This window comes from Arachis stenosperma, chromosome 6, assembly GCF_014773155.1.
Source record: "Arachis stenosperma cultivar V10309 chromosome 6, arast.V10309.gnm1.PFL2, whole genome shotgun sequence".
Lineage (NCBI taxonomy): Eukaryota > Viridiplantae > Streptophyta > Magnoliopsida > Fabales > Fabaceae > Arachis > Arachis stenosperma.
This window is the reverse complement of record NC_080382.1, coordinates 15,926,233-15,953,004: the sequence shown is the minus strand read 5'-3', so window position 1 is coordinate 15,953,004 and position 26,772 is coordinate 15,926,233. Positions and strand designations below refer to the sequence as shown.

General features: G+C 26.0%; 1 protein-coding gene and 1 pseudogene across 1 annotated transcript; both read left to right on the top strand.

The window, feature by feature from the left end:
- The first annotated feature begins 555 nt into the window (after nt 1-555).
- LOC130935952 (probable LRR receptor-like protein kinase At1g51890) lies at nt 556-7,180 on the top strand (annotated as a pseudogene).
- Nucleotides 7,181-15,994: 8,814 nt separating this feature from the next.
- On the top strand, nt 15,995-18,190 carry LOC130936087 (myb family transcription factor PHL5-like). Its single transcript, XM_057866072.1, has 6 exons — nt 15,995-16,839; nt 16,905-17,076; nt 17,178-17,297; nt 17,557-17,623; nt 17,718-17,787; nt 17,880-18,190. Exons 1-6 carry the CDS (start codon nt 16,363-16,365, stop codon nt 18,006-18,008), a joined length of 1,035 nt encoding a protein of 344 aa, XP_057722055.1. The 5' UTR covers nt 15,995-16,362; the 3' UTR covers nt 18,009-18,190.
- The last annotated feature ends 8,582 nt before the right edge of the window (nt 18,191-26,772 follow it).

Genomic DNA, 26,772 nt, shown 5'->3' with positions numbered 1-26,772 from the left:
GAAAATTAGAATCTTATCTAATTACTTTTTATTGAAGCAAATCACAAATGTATATAGTGAAGGAAGTGAGAGTTTAACCCACCACCTCTCTTATGTAATGATTTATAATAAGAGAAGACTTACACCATAATGGCAAAGACTGCAATGAGAATCCTTTTTTTTCAAGTAGAGCTTCTGTTACCTTAAAAGAAGTTTGAAAATAGTATTCAACGAGACTGTCTTTTTTAAACAATTTTTTGTTTATTTTTTTTTTATTATTGTTTATTTTCTTTTAAGTCACCAAAAAATCTCAAATTTATAAGTATTAACTATTAACACACTGAAAGAGAAAACAAAGAAAAGAATTAAACAAAAAACAAAAAGGTTGCTATATAGACTTAGTATACTCCCATGTCCCATGGAGAGACTTAGCTTGTATACAAGTTGACCATATATACATCACAAAAATTAAATACACTTCTTTAGGGTTTAGCGTGTACGTTGGGAAATGATATTATTTTGACATCTCTAAATACAGATGTCTATATATTTTATGATAGAAAAATAGGTTCGTTCATGTGTACTATAGATAACTAGAGACATACAAAGCCAAAAGAAGGTAGTGATTAATTAGAAAGTAGAAACTAACATGTGGAGGACTATTTTGAACGTTGCTTTGCTAGCTTTTCTAGTTCATGCAGTTGTGCTTCAAGCTCGGGATCAATCAGGTTTAATTTAATAATATAATTGACATACATACATACATTTTGAATGCAATATATATGAATAATTGTATGTTACATGATATGTTGTGTGTTTTTTAGGATATATCAGCATAGATTGTGGAGCACCTGCCATGTCTAACTCTACTGATTGGACAGACATACAATATGTTTCAGATGTCGGTTTCATAAGCAGTGGTGTACCTAAATCAGTGAAATCTGACTTCACAACTCTCTTTAAACAACAACAACTGTGGACTCTCAGAAGCTTCCCGAAAGGAAGAAGAAACTGCTACAAAATAAATAACATTACAATGGGCTCCAAATATCTTATCCGCCTTGAGTTTAGTTACGGAAACTACGACGGGCTTAACACTTTTCCAGTGTTTGATGTGTATCTTGGAGTTAACAAGTGGGATACAGTGAGCTTTGGAGCAGCCAACAGTAACCCCGGCGGGTACAGTATCAGAGAGATTATACATATAGTTTCACAGGAATACATAAATATCTGTTTGGTGAATACAGGCCTTGGCACGCCATTCATTTCAATCATAGATTTGAGGCCTTTGAAAAATGACACCTATTCTGCTCCACCTGATGGATCACTGGTTACTTACTACCATGTGAATTTAGGTTATTCATATAACAACTACTCAAACAGGTGAATCATCAATCATCTTCTATCTGGTTAATTAAATTAGAATGGAAACTCACGTGCAGTTATTTTTGTTTGACAGGTACGAGGACGATCCCTATGATCGTTCCTGGATATACTACATACAACAAGGTGAATGGGTACAATTGAATAATTCAAGTACTATAACTGCTGAAGCCTTTAGCCAAAACGATTACCAGTTGCCTGAAGCTGTGATGAGAACCGCCATCACACCGGCAAATGCAAGTGATCCATTGAAGATAAACTGGAGGCCACAAGTTACAATAAGTGATGAATACTACATATACATGCACTTCATGGAGGTTAACAACCAAACAAGGGAATTTAACATCTTTGTGGACGGTAAACCATTCTACGAAAATCTGGTGCCGCCTTACCTCTCAACAAAAACAATCACCGTAGTCTCCAACGCAATTAATATTTCATTTCACAAGACGTCGCGTTCAACCCTGCCTCCCATCATCAACGCCATTGAAGTTTACGGATTAATTCAATTCTACCAATCAGATACATTCCAAGCAGATGGTATATGTTAAATCTATATCCTAGTTTCTTCAACCCAATGTTATTTGAAATTAAAAATAACAAATACTGCTACTATTAGTGGATGCAATCACAAGGATCCAGTCAGTATATGGTTTGACGACAAGAGAAGAGTGGCAAGGAGATCCATGCGGCCCTGCAGGGTACATGTGGGAGTGGGACGGTCTCAATTGTACTCGTCATCTAAATGAATCCCCTAGGATTACTGCCTTGTAAGTCACTTCCTATAGATAATTAACAACGCTTACGTTAAACATATTAAATCATCTGACGTTTTAAATGTCTTTTCCTGAGTCTCTGTCTTTTATTCATGCAGGAATTTATCTTCTAGTGGATTGACAGGAGCTATAGATCCTTCCTTTTCACACCTTACTGTGTTGGAAAAGTTGTGAGTTCATCTCATCATCTAAATAAAAAATACAAAATACAAAATTTGCTTCTATTTAAATCATTTTCAGATATTCTTAATTATATTATGTGTTGTCAAATTATTTGTTGTTTTTCTAGGGATTTATCAAACAACGACTTGAATGGCCAAGTTCCGGAGTTTCTCTCCCAACTACAAAACTTAAAGATCTTGTAAGTTGTTTTACCATAATGCTAAGAAGAAAAAAACATCAAAATTTATAGCATCCATTACTTATTATTAAAATTAACTAGAATGAAAGTCGCGCAATGTGCGGATGGTAAATTAATAATAATATATAATAAATATTAAAAATATTATGTTTTGTAGAATTAAATTAAATATGTATAAATTAAAATTAAATTTGAAAAATATTTTATTTAAAATAATTTGTAGTATAAAAGATTTGGATATTAGATTTGTATAAAGTGATATTTTTATTTGGTAGTTCGATTTTTGGATTTATTTTAGTTAATGGATTTAGTTTTCTTATGTAGTGTTTGTCCTCCTTTTTCTTTATTGGTTATTGTTAGAATTGTTGCTTTCTTCTTTCTGTCGAAGTTCTCGTGAAGTCATATTTTTTATGAATTGTTGCGTTGTATGCACTTTCAATTATGTTATTTGTTCCATCTTTGCATGTATGTTTTTTTCTGAAGATGTGTCTTAAATTTGTATGGTTTTCTTTCTTCTTAATCTTTTGATGTAGTTTTTCAATGACATCTACAATAAAAAGAACAAAAATGTGTAGATTTTTTTTAATAAATTATTTTTAATAAGAATAATTGAAATAGTATAAAATGAAATTACCTGTCAGACAATGTCTCAAGTGATGCAAATTCAAAATAGTCTTAAAAAATGTTCAAAATTAGATCTTTGATTTTTTTTACAGCAATTGTGAGTAAAAAGTTTGCTTTCATTATACCTTTAATTGGCCTATACAAATCTTTTGTATCTTCTATTTTTAAAATTTGTATAGTATAGACTTTTCGTTTGCTGTAATATTAGTAAATTATAGTTCATAATTAGTTAAAAAAATAATGAATAGCATATTAAAAGAAGTATAATTTTAACGATATTAAAATACAATTATATATAAAGTATTACAAAATAATATAAAAAGTATAAAAAGCAAAAATAATTAAAGTATTTTTTCGTGAATTCAATTTAAAAATATAATAAATATGTTTGTTTTGTACCTTTTTATTTAATATAATCATTTTTAAGCAAAGAGACTCTTCTTAATTTGTGGATATTAATGTTTTTCATTGATGAATCACGCGAACTTTGATAAACTAATTATCTTTTTATTTGGTGATATTGTCCAAAGAATGATGTTCCATTGAGTAAGTTTGAGATGTTGTGTAGTTCGAAAATAAATTTTTTGAACTAAATTTGATATCATTTGAAGGAATTGTGATAAGAGACTTATATAAGTAGTTCAAATAGTATGGAATTTGAATATTTGTAACGTAAAATTTATTATGATTAATAATATTATTATTACATTTATAATATGAATATTTATTATATTTAATGAGTTATTTATAGACATTAATAAATTAATTATTGGAGTTATAAATTTATTGTATTGTTATAACAGTGAGATATATAAATATATATAAATATATGGATATGGATTCAATGTCTTTGTAGGTTACAAATTTGATTATAAATTTTTGTATTTTTTTTACTGATTTAAAAATAATAATAGATTTGGCAAAAACTAAATGATTGATTCTAATATTTTGTCAAGTAAGCGATGTTGCTGATATAATATTAATAAAAAAAATGTTTTAAAAATAATGTGGATAAGTTTATGTATCTATTTTTATATATTAAAAATAGATAGATAAATACTAAATTATACATGCTAAATTATGATTGTATTTTTTTTAACTCGAGCTCATCTAATAAATGCCGAACAAAAAAAAGAAAAGAATGTTATAGCAGTTTTACTATTCTGGCAGGAACTTAGCGGGCAATAACCTCAGTGGTTCATTACCATCAACACTACTTGCGAAATCTAATAAAGGTTGGGGTACTCTAGTGTAAAGATTGAAGTGGTATAGAGAGAGAATTTAAATTCCTTTTATAGATATTTTTTATTATTTTATTATTATTTAAAATGTGGGTCCTATCTTTATCCATCTCTCTCTCATCCTATTAAAGGAAAAATCTGTAAACTTACATCTTTACCATCTTATCAGTCAAGTATGAATCTTATTCATGAAATCTTCCTTGGATACTTTTCATCTTTTAACTTTATTTAAAAAATGTTATATACATATTTTTTAATGTACATTTTATAAGGTTTTTTTATATTAAAAATAAGATTAATTTTATAGTACTTATAAATTGGTGTCTAATTTTTGTTTAACATATTTTTAGAGTAAATTTTAATTATTTAAAAATTATTTTTTTTATTTTTTAAATTAAATATTAATTTTTAATTTTTTTAAAAGTTAAACATCACCTTTTAAATACAGTAGCAATTAAATACTGAGAAAACGAATTCGTAATTTGTTTTATGCTGACAAAATATATATATATACACTAAATTTGTGTAAATAATATAGTTTTCTTTAAAAAATACTTAAAAAATGTTTCATATCAAATTAAAATTATTTTATTTCAAGTCACGCAAATAAATATTTTCATGTTGAAAATAGTCATAATTTTTTATGTAATTATTATTGACATCATATTAATTTTTAAAGTAGACTAAGATTAATCACACGTAAATATAATTCTGCAACTCTTAAGAATTAAGTGGGGAGTTAATTAAACATAATGCATGCTTCTATGATAGTGTTGATCAAAATCCATATCTACTATGTGAATCTGGAGAATGCAAAGTAAAAAGGAAGAAAAAGAAGACAAAGCCATTCTTAGTAGCTGCAGCTATTGGGATTTCAGTCGTTTTAGTGGCCGTGACCGCCGCAGCTATAGTCTGGACTCTTAATAAAAGGAGAAAAACCAAAGGTAATAGATATGAATCTCACTACATTAACTGCAAAATCCATATACTTGCATGTTAATTTATTACTTGACATTGGTGGCAGTAGAAAAGACTCCAAAGGAGATCAAGCAAGACCATGATGTATCACTCAAGTTCAAGAATAAAATTTATTCATACTCTGATATCCTTAAAATCACCAACAACTTCTGTCAAATCCTTGGTAAAGGTGGGTTTGGAACATTTTATATGGGATATGTTGATGACGCTCCTGTTGCAGTGAAGATGCTTTCTCCATCCTCAGTTCAGGGTTATCAGCAATTCCAAGCAGAGGTAAGTAAATTAATTACTGAATGAATTTAATTTTGATACCTGTGAACGGAAATCACATTTATGCCAAGTTATATTAGTACTTATTTTTTATATTAATTATGTGAATGGTCATTTAAAAATAGATAAACACTAATCATTCTGGATTTGATCATCTTATTCCCTGCAGGTTAAGCTTCTAATGAGAGTTCATCACAGAAATTTGACCTCCCTAGTTGGATATTGTAATGAAGGAAGCAATAAGGCTCTCATATACGAGTATATGGCTAATGGAAACCTACGTCAATATCTCTCATCAGGTACCAAATTCCTGAGCTGGAAAGACAGGCTCTGTATAGCGGTAGATGCAGCACAAGGTTGGAAACTAATTCTCAAACTACATCTGATTTTTATTTTTATTTTCTTTTAATACATTTTTGGTACATTTGATATCAGGATTGGAATATTTACACAATGGTTGCAAGCCACCTATAATCCACAGATGTAAAAGCTTCAAACATTTTGTTGACTGAAAACTTGCATGCAAAATTATCTGATTTCGGTTTGTCAAAGATTATCCCAATCGATGGGGGCAGTCATGTTTCAACTGTTGTTGCCGGCACCGCTGGTTACTTGGACCCCAAGTAAGTAATCCAATTATTTTTGGATAATGTCAGAGAGATAACACTTTTAGCATAAAAAAAATTATTAGTATTAGTTAAAAAGTAAGACAAAAATAAGAAAAAAAATTATTAGTTATCTAGAATTTGTCAGTATTTTCCAAGAAAATACAAGGTGATTGATACTAATCATAAAGTTCGATGGAAATGCATTGTACAATTTAACATTTGTAAATTTTTTTTAAAAAAAATTGCAGTTACTACCAATCAAGCAGATTAACAGAGAAAAGTGATATTTATAGTTTTGGAGTTGTTCTTTTGGAGTTAATCACAAGTCAAGCAGCAATAAGAATGGCAGAAGATAATGATGATGATGATGAGAAAACTCACTTAAGTCATTGGGTTAGTTCGATGGTGGAGAGAGGGGATATCCATGGCATTGTTGACTCAAGGTTAGGGAGAGACTTTGACTGTAGCTCTACCTGGAAGGTTGTGGAAACAGCAATGGCTTGTGTGTCACAAAGCTCTAATGAAAGACCAATCATGAGTGAGGTATTGATTGAACTCAAGAATGCTTTGGAAATGGAATTAAGTCGAACAAAATATGGTGGTGGTGGCAACAAAAGTAATGGAGATTCATCGGTTGAACTAGTCTTTGTGAATGTACAAAATGAATCCACTCCTCAGGCCAGGTAATTAAGAGCTTGATTGTCTAGGATCAAGCTTGTTAATAGGGTAATATTAAATAAGATCAAGGCACAATTGCAAGTGGAAAGTGATGTATTACGACAATAATAAGTTGGGTGATTTATAAAGTTGACTGTTCCAAAATAAGTAAGAGTGTTACTGTCATTCTCCATGTCAACTTGAACTTACATGCAATCCTTCTGCCTTTTTAATGATCAATCATTTGTTGGTTTTCTTTCTCTTTTTTTTAATGTATCTTTTATGCAATGAACTACATGGTTAATGAAGCAAAGGAGTTAATTGCATTCAAACAATCGATGATTATCACAGAAACTTTGGTATATATAATTGCTACCTTAACAGTGAACTCTCCCCACTAGAATTACGAAAGGAGACATCAATTAGTGATTGCAGGATGGCCAGTAATCATCTCAAGTAGAACAACTCCAAAGCAATATACATCACTCTTTGAGTCTTTTCATTCAAGTAATATGGTGAATGGCTCAAGTACAGTATCAAATAAATAAAGTTAAAGTTGCTGAAATGATATTCGAATGTAGTGCAAAATGAGCAGAAAATTAAATGGAATAAAGATCACGTAACATCCAAGTAGCTGTCAAAATACTCTCCCCTTCAGCTCAAGGGTACCAGCAATTCGAGGCAGAGGTAACTAAAGATACAATGACGTACATCAATATCATATACACAGTCTATCATGAATGATGATACACCTTTATTAACTTAGTCTATATCATTTTGTTTTCGTTTATAGGCGGAACTTCTTACTAAAGTTCATCACAAGTGCTTAACTACTTTAATTGTTTCAACTTGGTCTGTATTTTGTTTTTCATCAAAGACTAACCATTTGAATGAAATTCTTAGCTTCTCTTGCAGATACTTTATGTCAAACAGGCTGAATGAAAAGAGTGATGTTTCTAGCTTCGGGTGTGTGAAAAGAGGGGGTTGATTTCGAACCTCCACGTCCTCTCCAGTCACTCATTATTTTCTTTTAATTAAAAGAGTAAAGCAACAACTATATATTTAAAAATTTTGATATCAAACTAATTGGTCTTTAAAGAAAAAGTATTAATTTGATCCTTTAGGATAGTAAATGATGGACATGTTATATCTTTTTATCAATTTATCGTGTAAAATTTAGCGATAATGTTTATATGTATTGTTAATTACTGTGACGTGTTTATTTATAAAAAATCATCACGTAAATAATAACTTTTGAAATAACATTTCACCTGTTTTGATTAGATCGTAGTATATAGAGAGTAGTCAATAAATATTATATAAAAACTCAAAAAATAACAAAAGAATATATATGAACAATTTTATTTTATCACACTATTTATTGTTCATTATTTATTATTATAAAAAATATAATTGATATTTTTTAAGATTAATTAATCTGAAATTAAAATATTTAAAGATCTGATTATCATCCTACTCTAATTAAAATGCTAACCATAATTAAATAAACAAATTGATGGAAAATAGAAAAGTTGATGCTAGCTAGCAGCTTTACAACTGGCCAAGGCACTGATCAGAAATAATGATACTTCTTAATTCTTATTCATACTCTCCAGTCTCCACATTTACTGTACCTTATTTAGTCATCATTATATTTAATTTAATTTGAAGGAAAAATAATATATAAATTTATAATTATTTTTTTAATAGATCATAGTTATAGTAGTACTAGAGACAATAGACATTTATGAATATTCAGCAAATTAAAGCAATATGTAGTGTTCAAAGTTAATTGGTGTATATGCCAAGAATCAGAAGCAGCATGTGTATAACACAACATTTACATTTTTAACACTAAGCATTATATATTGTGCTTGCTCGCTCATTTTTGTCCGTAATCTTTATATATCATTCTTTAAAGAATAATAATGTTAGTATTTGAATATTGTTTTGAAACCATCTCTTCTAAAATTTAATTTAATAAAAGTAGATATATAAATAGTTATTTTTAATATATTTTGTATGCAAAAACTTTTTTTAATTTGTTTAAATTTTTGTATAATTTTTCTATTTATTTTATACCAAATTTTTTAGTCACTAAGAATCGATTTCTAAATTTCTAAATTATAGAAATTCTGATATTATGTTGTAAAATAATTTTAAAAAAATTAAACTGATAAAAAATATACATAAATGATTAAGTTTTTAATAATTTAGTAGTTAAAAAAATTAAACTGATAAAAAATATTAATTCAATATTTTAGTAGTTGATGTGCAATAATTTAACTCAATTATTGTAGCATTCTGAATGTAAAAATATTTTATAAATGTCCAATAGTTATCACATGTCTAAAAATATTAATTGAATTACATATTTTAAAAATAAGTAAAGTGTTGTGCATTATTAATGTAAACAAAATTATATTAAAATCCAATAAAAATGTTTTTTTTATGAAATAGATAAAAATGATATTAGTATTCAATAAAAAACTGCTATAATTTATCAATAAAAATTTACACCATAATTTACCATTTTAAATCAGGCATATTTCTAGTATACATTCATAACTCATAAGGGCTACAAAAATTCTCATAGATAATTTATCTTGTGTATAATTCAGGAAAGAATCATATTAAAATCCTTGGTTATTTGTACAAATTGATTTAACTAGTTTTTTTTTTTTTCTCTTCTTTTGGGACAAAAATTTTTTTTTTGGTTGTTCATAGAATTTCACAGTCTGAGAGATCAATAACTAATTCGTTACAAATGTAAACTTTATATAAGGGGTGTCGTTGACTGATAAATTACTGTATTGGGACATAATTATTTTTTTATTTGGTAATAAAAGACAGTAGTTTTACTAGTGGATCTGTAGTTACTTCCAGGCTCCAGCTTCTATATTTATTTATATTTTTTGGTCAGAGGGCTCCAGCTTCTGAATTGTTTTGGTCAAGGATCCAGCTTCTGATTTAGTCGGGCACAAATTGGGCTTTTTAAATTGCAAGCATAACAAAAACACATTTCTGAGGCCTCTAATTAATTGCCACTTTCATAGTTGTTGGCCCAAATTCAATCAATTTCAATCTTTTCGCGCTCTACATTTTTATATTTCAACTAAATGTGTTGAATATGGGTGCTTCTGTTTAAACGATTAAGATTTAGATGTTTACTTGGGCAAGTGATAAAAATTAGAAAATTTCTTGTGTAGAATAATTGAATGTTCTTACTTTACTTTATTTATCTTGCCAATTTGAGGTTAGTTTCTGTTTTACTAATATTTTTTAAATTTAAATTAAAAATAATAATACACTTAATTATAATATTGATGTGGAAGACAATTAATTGATCAAAGTAAAATTATTTGTTCTCATAATACCTAAGAAATTTTCTGAAAATTATTGCTGTTGTAATTGAACTTAGCAAGTATCCCAACAATTTATTTTAGGTTAAAGTAGTAAAAAACTAAGATTTATTTAATTAACAATGAATGGAACATTTTTTATTAATTAAAAAACATTTAAGAATGAGCCAACATATCGATAATTTCCTCAAAATTCTAAGAAATCGAAATATTTTATTTTGCCTAAAACCCTGGCGCATTACTTTTAGTTTAGCAACAAAATGCCTAGGAACAACTAATAAATTGTCATTATTAACCGTTTTAACTTCCATCTCAAAACTTTTTCCTTATTAAAATATGCAATATTGAAACAACTATAGTTAGGGCGGTTCAAATCCAAACAGATCCAAATTAAATCGCTTATCCAATCAAATTCAAACCGAAAATAGATTAAAATCGTATTAATTTGGATTTGATTGGATTTTATTTTTTGTAAATCGTTGAACCGGATCGAATTTTGAATTTACTTTTTATAACCGATTCAATTTCATCCAAACCGCACTATGTGTTATAATATTATTATTTTATTATTATATTTACAATTATATTTATAACATGTTCAATTTAATATACATTTTATATTATTCATGTATTATTATTATTCAATAAATATTTTTTGTTCAAAATGTGATTTGTTTATTACTAGTTTATAATTTTATTTCTACTGTGTTATATTATCGTTGATTTTTTAAAATATTATTGAGACTTGTTATGTCATTTTTTGTTATTTAAAATTTAATATTGAGACTTGTTATATATATATATATTTTAATTTACAAAACCGCAAATTCAATCCAATCCAATCCAAACTACTTGAAATTGGATCGGATCAGATCAGATTTTTTTGAAAAAAATCATCCAATTCAAACTACACCGCAAATAAAATTAGTGTTGAATTTTTAACTGCTGCGAAGAACACTCCTATTCCACACCCCCCTCCCCACAAAAAAAAGAAGGCTAGGAAATTTAAAAAACGACCCTTGAAGGTTCAAAAGGTCAGTTTATTTTGTTTAGTGTGGATTTACAACTATATCTGATCGGATGCAAGCGATGATAGTTAAGTAATCTTATTTTATTAATTATTTGCTTGTCAATTTGAATTTTTTAGTTGTCTTCCACCCTATATTGTTGTTTATATCTTTGATATAACTTTCGCTTCTTTGTCTGGGTTCATGGCTTGTATGTTGTTTAATTCATTCTTTGGCTGTTCATGTCAATGCTTAGCTTAATCTGAACCATATTCAAACAAAAAGAATAATTGGATTATTAAATCATATCATATATAAATGTAACAAATTAATTATAACAATTACATTGTAAGTAATGTAATTCTAAATGTAGAAAAGATGCTTACCATGTTTGGAAAATGGGAAGTTTCTTCCCTTAAATTCTTAATAGATATACTTGACGATCGATTAGAATAAGGTGAGAAAGAATTAATGGAACCCTTTCGAACCTCCACATCCTCTCCAACCACTCTTTATTTTCTTTTAATTAAAAGAATAAAACAACAATCAAGTATTTAAAAATTTCGATCTCAAACTAATCCGTCCTTCCAAAAAAAATATGACGAAAAAAACATATATATTTACTGTTTACTATCATAAAAAATTTAATTAATAATTTTTTAAGATTAATTAATCCAAAATCAAAATCTTTAAACATTTAATTGTCACTTTATTCTAATTAAAATGTTAATCATAATCTATAAATACCGACACTTCACTGAGTTACTGTGTCTTTATGTCGGACACATTTTAAATATGATATTTACTGACGTTTGTCTGATAACCGTATCTTAATAAAAAATAAAAAAAATTTTTCCGACACGTTTGAACACACTTAAATATCATTACGTGTCAGTGTATCTAATCTTATTCTTAACATATATTTTTTAAATAAATTTAGATATAGTATATATTATTATTATTTATTAAAAAAATATTTTAAATATTTAATATAAATAAAATAAGATGTTAAAAATAATTAAAAAAATTAATTTATATTTTAATATCAATAAAATATTAAAATATTATTATAATTTATCTAAAAAATACTTTATATTTTATATGTATGCGTAACCCTATGTCTTATAAGATTTTAAAATTCGCATGTCGACATATCTCGTATCGTATCGTATCCTTGTCTATGTCGGTGTGCATCATGGACCATAATTAAATAAATAAATTGATGGAAAACAGAAAAATTGTTGCTAGCTAGCAGCTTTACAACTGGCCAAGGCATTGATCAGAAATAATATTTCTTATTCATACTCTCCAGTCTTCACATTTACGGTACTTTATTTAGTCATCATTATATTTAATTTAATTTGTAGGAAAAATATATAAATTTATAATTATTTTTTTAATATATCATAGTTATAGTAGTACTTGAGATAATAGACATTTATGAATGCGCAGTAGTAGTGCATATATTCCATACATATTCAGCAAAGCAATATGTAGTGTCCAAAGTTAATTGGTGTATATGTCAAGAAACAGAAGCAGCATGTGTATAACACAACATTTACATTTTTAACACTAAGCATTATATATTGTGCTTGCTAGCTCATTTTTGTCCGTAATCATATCATTCGTTAAAGAATAATAATGTTAGTCTTTGAATATTATTTGAAACCATCTCTTCTAAAATTTAATTTCATAGAAGTAGATATATGAATAGTTATTTTTTAATATATTTTTTATGTAATTTTTTTTAATTTGTCTGAATTTTTCCATAATTTTTTTATTTGTTTTATACCAATTTTGTTAGTCACTATATCATTTTTAAATTTTTAAATTATAAAAATTCTGATATTATGTTATAAAATAACTTAAAAAAGAATTAAACTGATAAAAAATATATATAAATAATTAAATTTTTAATAAGTATGATATTTGTGAACATCATGTCAGATCGAGATATATAAGTTTATTTATTAATAATAAATAAAATACATTAATACAATTTATTAATAGAATATAAATTAAATACTTTATAATACAAAGTGTTTTCGCTTTCTAATGAATGATTCGTTTATGCTCTTATTAAGACATGGAATAAGGTTCTTAATCATAATGCAAGAGAAAAAGGAGGCTAGGAGATTTATTAGTAAAGTAGCAATTATATATATCAAGGGTTGGTCTTTTTGGGCAGCAACATTTTGAGAAATTCAGATTAATATTTTGGCTTCTTTATTGATGATGAATCCTTTATTATTATAGCTTATGTTATCCATATTATTGATGATGAATCTTTTATTATTATAGCTTATGTTTTTCATATGGACAAATTAATTAAGTTCAATTCTTAATTGCACTTTGGTTGAATGGATTTAAGAGTTCTAAATTAGTCCATGCATAGTGAACTTTTTTCTCATGAAGCTTTGTTATTCATCCTTTAATTTTAACCCCATTGCGTGCTAAGCCCATTAATTTGATTCCCCCACTTCTGAATTTGATAATGACATTTTCGGTTGCTGCATGCCAGAAAATAAATCATTTATATTTGGCATATATGGTAGATTGGTAGTAACAGACAAAATACAATAGTTGTTACTTATTGTATAATGCGATTATTGATTATATCTTTATATATAGTATTTAGTATTCACTAATCACTATGCATGGGAATCATAAACTCCGGAATTTTCCAAGTAGATAGAATCTCAATTGGTAACAAGTAACGACTGCTAGAATCATAGAGTTGCATATATATATTCTGTGAATAATAATTATCTATAGGTCGTATATGCATCTTTCACTAATAATTATTTCTTCACTTTTAAATATCTAAAAGACTATTAATCCTTCGTTTTTATTATTTTCTATTGAGCAATCATGTTTTGTATATGTTATGTACACTTAGCTTGAATTCTAAAATAGAATGAACGGAGAATAAATTTAAATGTAGTTTCTAAAACTTTTAAAAACATACACATACATATATAGGACTGGCAATATGTATTCAATTCGGACCAACTCGTTCAAGTAGAGTTGTTTATCATATTCGCACATTTAATATATTATATAATATATATGTAAAGTTATGTATGTAGTGAAGAAAGTGAGTCTTGTTATCACAATTTTCTTTTTATAAAAACTTGAAATAATCACTAAACTAATTGATGATCATATTATTTGTAATTTTATGTTGCATTTTTTTAAAATTTTATTATTTTTAATTTTATTTAAACTTAATTTTTTATTTTCTAATTTTATTAATATGTGTGAAATTTGGAATGGTTGAATTTTATATTTATTTAAACTTTTTTTTCTGCGGATAGATTTGGGTAGGATTTAGAATTTTAGAGTACGAGTAAGGTAGAGTTTTAAAAAAATTTTGAACCTGTGAATAAGATTAGGGTAAAATTTAAACCCTATCCTACTCTACCCATTACTAATTTTATACATATATATTGAAAAAACTAAACAAAGTAACTTATAATTTAAACTAAAAAATAAATTAAATATCACATATATTCATATACAAATAAATTATAATTGATTTAATAGTCATAACATTTTTATAAAAGTTCATATTACAGCCATTTTCGATAAAAGTCATGCTACTGATGAAGATACTAGATACCTGCTAATTAATTAATTCTCTTCAACTTGTTTTTATTTTGTTGTTTTTCCACCAAGTTAATACTGTTTAAACTTTGTTGGACTGCTAAACTTGATTACTATTTATGATAACAACGATTAAACATTTAAATGGCAGATACTATATTGGGATTTCCAGTTAATTTATTCTTGTTATTATACCGCTCGGCAAGTATATAAATTTGGGTAACTAACATTATGGCACATGTTAAATTATTATTAATAAAAGTTTTTGAAACTTTTTTTAATAAATATATTAAAATTTTATATATTTTTATTAAAAAAAATTTAATTGATAATATCTTTAAAATACATATATTAACTAAACCTTGGATAAACACATACTAAGTATAGATGCCACTTAAGTTAATGTTTGTTGGCACCATAAAACCTTGGATATTTTCAATGAAGTCAATTTTTCATGAAAAGTAAAATTATTATTTTGTCATCATATGTAAATGTCACGAGATCAACATCATTATCATCAAATAACATTGCATACTCTTTTATGAAAATAAAAGTTGGTAATAATTTATTGGAATTAAAGAGCGTTTAATTTAACTTCAAAAACTAGTTTAAAATTAAAAAAAAAAATCTCAATTTCATATTTTTGATAGACATGAAATTGTAACAACAACAATAATAATAATTTAGATTAAATATTTTTAAAGTGAAAAGTTAGTATAATAAAAAAGAAAAAAATTAATTATTATTAAATTAAAATAGTGAAATTTCTGTATGATAGAAATCATAAATTCAATTAATGTTTACATTATTACTTTAGTAATTTTCATATATTTTCATGGCTATGTGTATCTGCACCTTTGAGTTGTCATAAAATGGTTTTTCTTTCTTAGTAATCACTAGTATTTGTGAAGCATTATTATTGTTCACCAAGAAATGGATATAGCAGCAACAAAAGAATTAGCATCTGAGTGCATATGACCAAAAAAGAAAGGTTAATGTGCTAATTAAGTGTTTTAACTTTTCGGTAATGGAAATCCCATTAAGGTTAAAGTTACATACATGAAAACAAAACTAGAGTCTAAATATATCTTGCTTTTGAATCTATATATCCCATTACTTCAATTCACTACAGATAACTTTATTCTCCAATGTTAAGATGATCAAAGTAGTACATAGTTTTAATCTTTATTAAACAAAGCTCCTAGTAAAACTTTGAAACGACAAGACCAAGGAGGCAATAGTCAAGTGGAATAATAATAGAGCCTTGCACTCCATCTTGAATCTGCATGAAAACAATAATGGACAAAATAAACCACTTTGTTTGATTCCACTCATTTTTAATGTTTATGTACTTTGATAATGTCAATGAATTAATTATGTTCATTCTTATCCTCTTTTGGGAACAATACAACAAGTGATGGATGACCTTGCATGGTTCCATATAGACATTTAGATATTAGATTAGATTCATTCAAATCTTGTACCTCAAGCCTCAAACTTTATTGTGTCAATGAATGAGAACAAGATTGATTATTGCAGAGGAATGATTCAACAAAGCCAAGGAGGACTATTTGATACCATACAGTCTTGGAACATGGTTGGAGGAGGATCACGGCCGCCACTGCCGCCACAAATAGGCCCTGCTGCCACCATCATGAGCCGGTTCGAGTCGCCGGCTTCTGCCTTCTATGCAGCAGAACTCTGCATGGGGTTTGCAGAATATGAACACTCTCAGGCTCAGTTCTCTAAGATGAATAACAATAATAATGATTTGGAATTCCCTTTGTATCAAAGGGACAAATTTGATCTCTCAAACACTTTGCAAGCAATGGTGAATTCTCAATTCAATACCAAAAATCAATGCTTTAGATCATTCAACAAAATCCCATGTGACAATTTTCCATCCAGAAAGTTCCACCACCAACAGAAGTTCTTCACTGATGCCATGGCTTCACCATTTCCTAACAAAGGAAATCAAGATAATATAGTATGTATTCATTTCTCTTTTGTTCTCTTTGTTCTTGTGGATCTTATAACTTACCTTTTAAACAGGTGAGCTTCAATTCTTATCAAGATAGGTCTCCAACACCTTCTTCAGGAGGAAGTGTATCAGCAAACTCTGCTTCTAATGGGGTAACCATATCGAGTAAGACGCGTATAAGATGGACTCAGGATCTTCATGAAAAGTTTGTTGAATGTGTGAATCGCCTTGGTGGTGCTGATAGTAAGTTAACTTTCTAGATTTTTATCAATTTCAAGTACTCTATAGTCTATAGATGATGATTTTGATGATGATGATGATGATGAATTTTCTATTGGATGCAGAGGCAACACCAAAGGCTGTATTGAAGATGATGGACTCAGATGGATTAACAATCTTTCATGTCAAAAGCCATTTGCAGAAATATAGAATTGCTAAGTACATGCCTGACCCAATTCATAATGGTATATTTATCTTTTTAACTTTATTAATTATTGTTCACTTTTTTCTTTTGTGTTTCTGTATTATGTAGTTTCAAGTATAAGAAATCACAATTCAGAGAAAAAAAAAAAACATGAGAATCTATAGTATATTTATCATTATTCATATCTTCAAAGCAAAATAGCAGAATAGCAGAATCTACATACTATAGTAGTTTCAAATTATATGATGCTCACTCCAAATACTTAGTTAAAAAAAAAAAAAAACTATTTTCTATTTCAGGGAAATCTGACAAAAGAATCCACATAGAGAATCTTCAACATCAACATCTTCATCTTGATATGAAGAGGTAATGCCGCTTAGTTTTGCCTAAAATCCAAATAAAACGGTTAAGCTGAGACATATAAATGGTTATATTTTTAAAACGCTTCCTAAATTTGCAGTGGAATTCAAATTAGAGAAGCACTTCAACAACAATTAGATGCTCAAAAGCTTCTTCATGAACAATTAGAGGTATATATATCAATATTATATATGTTTTTTCTCTTAATACTACTATATATAATGTTAGTTTTCTAATTATGAATGCTCTTTTTATGATCCAGAATCAGAGAAAGTTGCAGCTGCGAATCGAGGAACAAGGTAGGCAGTTGAAGAAAATGTTTGAAGAGCAGCAAAAAGCAACGAATGAACTTTTGAGTTGTCAGAATATAATAACCAAAGATGATACATAAATTCAGATTAGTCATTTTATCGATAGCTTTAATTAATTTCTATGTAAAAGTGGTTATTGTTTTTTCAAATTTTTCTTAAGGGAGAAAAAAAAAATATAGTTAATCATGGCACGTATATTAAGTTCATACTGTATTTTAAGTTCTCTAAATGGAGAACTTTTTTTTTCTTTTTCTGAGTTTGATCTTACTAGCTTGTTCGGCAGGATTTCCTATATGTGTACAAAAATTCTATGTACACATAAAAATCAGTTATTAGAATAATTATTATGAATTTATGTATAAATATATACGATGTTTTATATGTTATAAAATGTATTTTTGTATTTTAATATATATATATATTAATGATTAATTTAATAGTTGAATTTTTATGTCTGCATAGAGGAAAGTTTTCAAATGGTCCGGAGCACTTTTTTGGAACTCTCATGGTCCATGTAAAGTGTCCATTGGATTTAATAATTAATTAAACAAAGGGTTGTGATTTTCTATTTAACATGTGTTTATAATGGAAAGCATTGTGAGATGTGTATCAAATTTTGCGTTCCACGAGGTATGATTTATGGAAATTACATCCTGCTGCCTCTTGACACAAGCTTCTCTTGTTGGTGGCGTAGTTTGATGGCTTAGTCGTTGGTTTTTTGGATGGCTTACCTTATGTTTTCGATTTTTTTTTTGTCATGACCTTTTGTTTTGGTTTGGCTGATTTCTTTATTGAACAGTTAATAGACCTTTTTGGTACATGATTTTTCTTATATTAATTTAAGGATAATGAATAATTTTTAAGTGCATCATTTTTATATGATTTTTGGCTAGCATTATTTTATGAGATTATAAACTCTGAAACTATAATTGTTAAATTTACAGTCTTTTTTATTTTTTTTTGGTTTATTATTTAGGCTGAGAAATCCGACCCACAGATAACAAATGGAATTAAGTCTTATACATCTATTTAGTATTAATATAGTATAGTAAAAAAACGTGCCACACTCTCTTTTCTTTATAAAGTAGTATTTTTGGTTTTTTATATTTGGAACAAATTTTAATTTAGTCTTTAACATTTTAAATACTATTTTCATTCCAAAAAATTTTAAACAGATTTAATATAGTCTTACTATTAAATTTAACACTAATAGTTAATAAAATGACTGATACAGACGTTAATAATATTACTAATTAAGTCATATCTTCTTCTATATATTAAAAAAATATATATAGTCAAAATCTTTTTATAACATTTTTCTCATTTTTTTGGTACAAAATTTAAATCTTAATAATCAATTATGAACGCTTCAAAATTAAAAGAAAAAATTTTTATATTAGTGACCGTTGGTGGATCGATATTACTTATATACTGAAATCGAATGTTATTGGCTATTCAATATGCGAATTGCTTGTGTCAAATTTAATGGTAGGACAACATTAAACATGCTTAAATATTTTTTGGGATTGAAATAGGAGATTTAAATTTTTTTTATTGAATTATGACGTTTGAAACGTTAAGGACCAAATTAGAATTTGGCCAAAACATTGAGAACCAAAATAATATTTTATCCCATTAAATAAACTAAATAAGGTTCTCTTGGAGAAAATAATATTTGATCCCATTAATAACTTTTTCATGTTTATTTGTACTGAACAATTCAAAATAAATGGTTTCAAATTACAATAAAGATAAACATCAATTTTAAATTATTAGTGTACACGTAAAAAATTACTAATTTTTAGAAAAATATATAAATTGACGTAAAATTAGTGAATTAAAATTGTCCATTTAAAACCACCAACTCATTATATTTATATAAACCAACACATTTAAATTTTTAATTATATATGTTCAAATAAAATTTATTAAAATTTTTAATTTTTTATTCTTTTTTAATACTAATTTTTTTTGCTTGAATACTAATTTAAATGTGTTGATTTTTATAAAAATAATGTGTTAATAATTTCAAATGAACAATTTTAAATTACATCGATTTTTTTAGAAATTAATAATTTTTTGTTCGTGTATGTTACTAATCTAAAATAATGTTTAAAATTTTAAACTGAACTAAAACAAAAAAAAAAAGATACGAAAATTTAGTGCAACTATAAATATGGAGAATCGAAGAAGGTAGAAACCGTATGTGAAATAGTATAAAGTTATTGATAATTATTTAAATTATCAAATGAATAAAAAAATATGGTTATTAAAAAATGTTATATGAATCTCCCAAATCACTTCTCTAAGTAAATCGAATGACCTAGACTAGATTTAGCTCTCTATATAAATCTAATCACCCTGTTTTGATTTATGCATGTGTAAATCTAATCACTATGTTTAGATTTACTAGGATAGCATGCACGCATGCATAAATCGAAACAACCTGATTAGATTTACTAGGATAACATGCAAATATGTATAAATCGAACCAGACTGTTTTGATTTATATAAAAATCTAAATCTAGTCTGACTCATTTAATTTACATAGAGATGTGATTAGGGTGGTTCACGTTGCATTTATGTAATTATATTTCTGCAATAGCTCGACTTGTATATAATTTTAATACTTATTATGCTTTTTTTAATTTAAAAAAAATAAAAAAGTTAATATCTCTATGTGTTATATACTTATATATAATATTTTAAATAAATTATTTTTTAAAATATTTTGATAAAAAAATATATTATTGCTACGTTGGGTAACCGGAGATTGATGGGCTAGACTCACAAGGTTGGCCCAATCGGGTGAATGAGGAGGTTTTTGATCCGACTCCCGGTCAAGAGTCCTCATCCGACTTATGTATGTGCAAGGGAACGGGGGTGGTACCTGGAAAGACACTCCGATACCTAAGTTAGCAAGGGTCTAAGCAAGTTTAAGAGTATGGGACTTCTAATTACCTGAGGATTGTCAGTGTACTTATAATGGTAAACCCATAGCTACCGTTGGGATGGTTCCACCTTTTAAGGAGGATAACCGTCCCTTTATCTTAGGGAGGTTGAGATTTGACTTGGGGAGTGGGTTGAAAGATTTTAGAGGCAGTTACTTATTTGAATGAGTGTTATCTGCCAGTTAACACTCTTTACCGACTTCCTAGCGTTGGAACCAACCTCCTATGCGGATGTCAGTTGCAGGGGAAGGCCAACCTTACTGATGGGGCCTTCTTAAGGTGTTTAGGTCTGGGCTTGGATATTGGGTTAGGGTATGAACAATTATATAATAATATTTTTAACAAAAGTAATTAGTTAATAAATTTTGAATATAACAATCTAATTATTTGTCAAGTAATATAAAAATAAATTTTTAAGAGTAAAGTATCGTTTTTGTCCCTAACGTTTCAATCGTCCTATTTAAGTTCCTAACGTTTTAAAACTGACTCAATGTTGTCCTGCCGTTAGGGATCCGTTAACAGAATTGACAGCGGGACAAAATTGAGACATTTTTGAAACGATAGGGACTTAAATATGACGAAAACGTTGGGGACAAAAACGATACATAGAAATAAATTTTAATTTTATCCTTTAATAATATCAATTTTTTATTATACATAGTATTCAATTATTTTTTAATCACATCTAAGTAAATTATACTTAATCATATTACTTTCATTTTAAATAAATTAATTTTTTTTATAATTTTTACTCTTAAAGATTTTTAGTTATCATGAAATGTTTGTAGAATGACTAGTATATAAACTTGCAGAAAAGAAAAAAATAATATATATATATATATATAATAAAATATAAATTATACCTTTTGTCTTTAATGTATCAAAATTCTTTAAAATTATAAAAAAATGATTTAAAATGAAAGTAATGTGATTAAATGTAATTTATTTAGATGTAATTATAAAATAATTGAATACTATATACAGTAAAAAATTAATATTATTGAAAGATAAAATTAAATTAAAATTTATTTTTATATATCGTTTTTGTCCCTAACGTTTTCGTCCTATTTAAGTCCCCAACGTTTCAAAATCGTCTCAATTTTGTTCCGCCATCAATTCTGTTAATGGATCCCTAACAGCAGGCCAACATTAAGTCAATTTTGAAACGTTAGGGACTTAAATAGGACGATTGAAATGTTAGGGACAACTTTGGGACTTACCCCAAACGTTAGGGACAAAAACAATACTTTACTCAAATTTTAATTATTTTATATTTTTATGTTACAGTTTAAAATATTATTTTAATATAATTTTTTTAATATTATAAAAAAATTATATAATAATTAATCTTAACGAATAAAAAATATTCATGTATTTTCTATTTATATATTTTATATTTAATTATTTAAGAATAAAAGATTTAGTTGCTATTTAAAGTATTGTGTATTAAAGTATCGCCATTTAAAGTATTTCTTTATATACTAAGATATTCTGTATTTATTAGAGTCCATCAATACTCTTCTTTTTATATTAGCCTTTGATTTTCATCTAATAAAATCTAATGGTCTATATAAATATGGCACATCTAATAAATATATAAGTGTTGTGCTTATTTTAGGCATACCCTACCTTAGATTGAACAAAATTACTAATCTTAATCATAGTAAATTAGTGTTAATTAATTTATGACTGGATCGATATTTAAGAAAATTTTTATGAAACATTATTTTAGTTTTCTAATAATTTTAATTATCAAATCACTGTTTAAACTTTTATTTTGTTAAAAGAAATTAATTTTTATATTAAATTATTTATTCTATATATATATATATATTCAAATTTTTATTATTTAATAAAAAAATACTAAAAGGCTATCAGAATTTAATATTTTTTGTCATCATTTAGTCATTAATATCTAAAAGTAAAATATGTTTTTAGATTATTAGATTAAAAAGATTAAACTAAAATAATTGAGCCAATAGCTAAATAATGATAAAAAATAATAAATTTTGATAATTTTGTAACATTTTTCTAAATAATAATGAAAGTTAATTTGTCTATTTGTTACAGAATTTAAGATGAAAATTAATTTATGCAATAAATTTAGTAACTGATTTAATAATTAAAATTTGTTGAAAATTAAATTTTTCGATCAAAAAATTTTAAAAACAAATTTACTATATTATTCTCAATTTATTATTTTCTGCAGAATAGGTAAATAATTAGTTATATAACTTATGTATTCTGTTGGGGTCATTATAACGTATTAGAATAATAATTAAAAAATTAAATCGTGTGGATTTATGGTATAGTATATCCTACTCTATTTATACCCCTAATAAATTATTTTAATATATTGATAATATAATTTTATATGATCATCCAATTAAATTCATACATTTAGATGATTGTGTAAAATTCTTTTGTACACTATATGTAAAAAATTAAAAAGTAATCTAAACACATGAATTAAGATATACATCTATCTATACATATTTATAATATTACATAGTTATTTATTTAGAAAATTAAGATATATAATTTAAAGATATAATTAAAGCATTAAGTTTTAGGAAATATACATAATTTGTAAATATTTTATTTTTATATTAAACACATTAAGAGTCAGTTTGAATTGATTTTTTAAAAAATATTTATTTTTTATTTTTTAATAAATAAAACTATTTTATATTTGAATAGACTTTAAAAAAATAAAAATATTAAAAATGTCTTTTGCTTCTATTTTTTTAAAAGCAAAGTATGGTTGGCTTTTGAAAAATCAAATAATTTATTTTTTAATAAAAATATTTTTTTAAGATATATCCAAATATATTTAAAATTTAATAAAAGTATTTTATTTTTTATAACATATACTGTTTTTACTCAAATAAACCAATTCAGACCAATACTAATATTGATTTTATTTATCTTAAAACATATTTATAAATTAATTAATATTCATATCATTTAAAAATTATAAAATTACACATTTTTAAATACTTAAGAATATTTTCTCTAAAAACAAAATTAAAATTCTAATATTTAAAATAAATAAATAATTTTGGCTTTCTTAATTACTTTAAATCTTCTACTAGTGTTGAACATACCGCAACGAATAGATTGGGACAGTTGAAGTTTTAGGGAAAAATTGAAAAAAAGTTGTTATTATTATTATTATTATTATTTTGGGTGTATAGCAATAAGCCGATAACAAATGCACCAAAAAATATATATATACTATAGGCTGCCTATTTTTGTCTTTTTAACACCCATAGGACGTACATTTTAGTAATTTAGCCCGGTACAGAAAACAAAATTTCAACCTGCTACTGGTCCGTACTTGAAAGTTTGAAATTCCAATAAAGTGAATGGCATACCAGAAACTCTTCCTAATTGATATATATTATAAGTTAATTATTAATATAAAATATATATTAAAATAAAAATATATATTAAAAATAAATTAAATCACACGTATATTTATATATAAATATATTAATAATTGATTTTAGTGTATAAATAATATTTTTATTAAAAATTAATTATAAAATCAATCGTTATATATTTATATATAAATATATATTATTTTATTATTTTTTAATATATATTTTGTATTTCAGAGTTTATTTAGTATAAATGATTGATTTCAGGATTGACTTTTTATTACATTTAGCATGGATGATATATATGCTACATGCAATCATTAGTTCGCTTGTATTATGGTGCTAATTAAATTGTAATAATTTACTTTTTTTGTTTGTTTGACATTTGTAAATTTATTTAGAGATTAATTGCAATGACTTTGGGCATAGCAAATTAGCAAGTCCGATACGAAATACAGTTCAGGATATTATAATGAATTAAACCACATGTTTCTGTTGTTTCATGATGATTATAGTTTGGCTTTCCTAAAGTGCCAAATTCATGAAAGAGATTGTATCGCTCTCTTTCTTCACCATTTTTCTTATGATTATTATTATTTTAGATATTTATTAATTTTTGCATGAATCTTATCCCGTTGGTGCCCCCAAGTAGACAGTAGCGCAGTTTGTATATGATGGAGATCAATAATATGATATTGACATCCTAACCATATGTTATTATAAAAAAGTTTTTTTAAATTTTAATGCTCAATTAGTCAATTCTGATCAATATTCTTTTGATATTTTTTCCCCCTTTTAGCTTTGCCGGATGAATGTGTCCATGTATTACAAATATGAGTAAACCAACAAAAATATCTTCGAAAAATTTAAATATCGATCGACAAAAATATTTTAAAGATTTTAAAATTACAAAAATAATAAAAAATATTTATTTTTATAAATAACAAAAAAAATTTCTATTTGACAAATGATATGTGCACTTAATAGGAATTAAATTTGAATAACTATTTAAAAAGTGTATGAAAAAATAAAACAAAATTTGAATCTAAACCAAGATTTTTATTTATTTGTTGAAAAATCACTAAATATCATTTTGTCACTAATATATCAGAATTGCTTGATAATAAAAGAAAATAGTCAAAAACAGTCAAAACTTATTTTATTTAATTTTTATTAATTATTGTAATGTTGAGACAAATTTTGATTACTTTTTTTTTTGTCTTTCTAACATTACTCAGCAATTAAATTTTTTAGAGTTATTCTTTTATAGTTTATTCTTCAAATAACATAAAGGTTTTGGCTGGTGTAGTGGTGATGCCTGATGTTTATTGAGAATTTTAATTTTGTGTGAAATAATATATCAAACAGAAATATTTGGTAACTAAACTAAATTAGTTAAAAATAATCAGAACTTATCTTATTTAACATTTATTAATTATTGTAACAATTAATAAAAATTAAATATAAGTTCTCACGATTTTTTTTTGTTTCTCCAGCATTACCATATATAAAGTTACAAAGTGATCTAATTCTAGTATGAGACTGTCTTTTACTCTTTTATTCCTTCTTTTGATTTGTTCGTTGGGTGAAGGTTTTCGAATATGACTTCACTGCTAAGTGAACCAGGTTAAAATAAGAAATAAGCTTTCAAGATGTACGTTGGGAATTGAAAGAAATTCGATCTTGAGTTTGAGATTTTTGTAACAAAGGAAAATTCTCCTAGCCAATATACAAAAATGACTTTATCAGTTTCTTTTATTTGTAAATTACTATCTTTTGTAATGATCAATATTTTTGGAATAAGTAATTTAATGATACAAACATTAAAATGATTAAATATGTTCTTTTTAGATTCTTCTTTTATATTTTCAAATGTACACCATTCGTTGGTTCCACATCAATTTAATAATGATACTTTGATTGGTATTTTATAACCAATAAAAAGTATTTGAAAAAAGAGAAATGCTATTTGGATATCAAAATCAGTCATTAAAATTAGTTATCAATATATTTGTGTATAAATATATGTGTAGTTTAATTTATTTTCAATATGTATTTGTATTTCAGCATGTATTTTATACTAGTGGCTGATTTTAGTAGCTGATTTTGGTGTATACATAGAATAACCCTATTTTAATTCATTGAAAAGTTAATTATTATTTCTTGAAGGATTATGTTATGTGTACACCAAAATCAGTTACCAAAATCAGCCACTAGTATAAAATACATGTTGAAATATAAATATACATTAAAAATAAATTAAATTATACATGTATTTATACACAAATATATTGATAACTAATTTTAGTGACTGATTTTAGTGTATAAATAGCATTTCTTATTAAAATAACCTACTAATTAAGCTAATTATTGGACATGATTCCACTTTTGCATGTCGATATAAATACATATATATTCCTATTCCTATTTAATTAATACAGAATCTTTATCTTAACAACTAATTAACAAGAACAGGAAACATTAAACATGACCTAAATTGCTCAGGAATC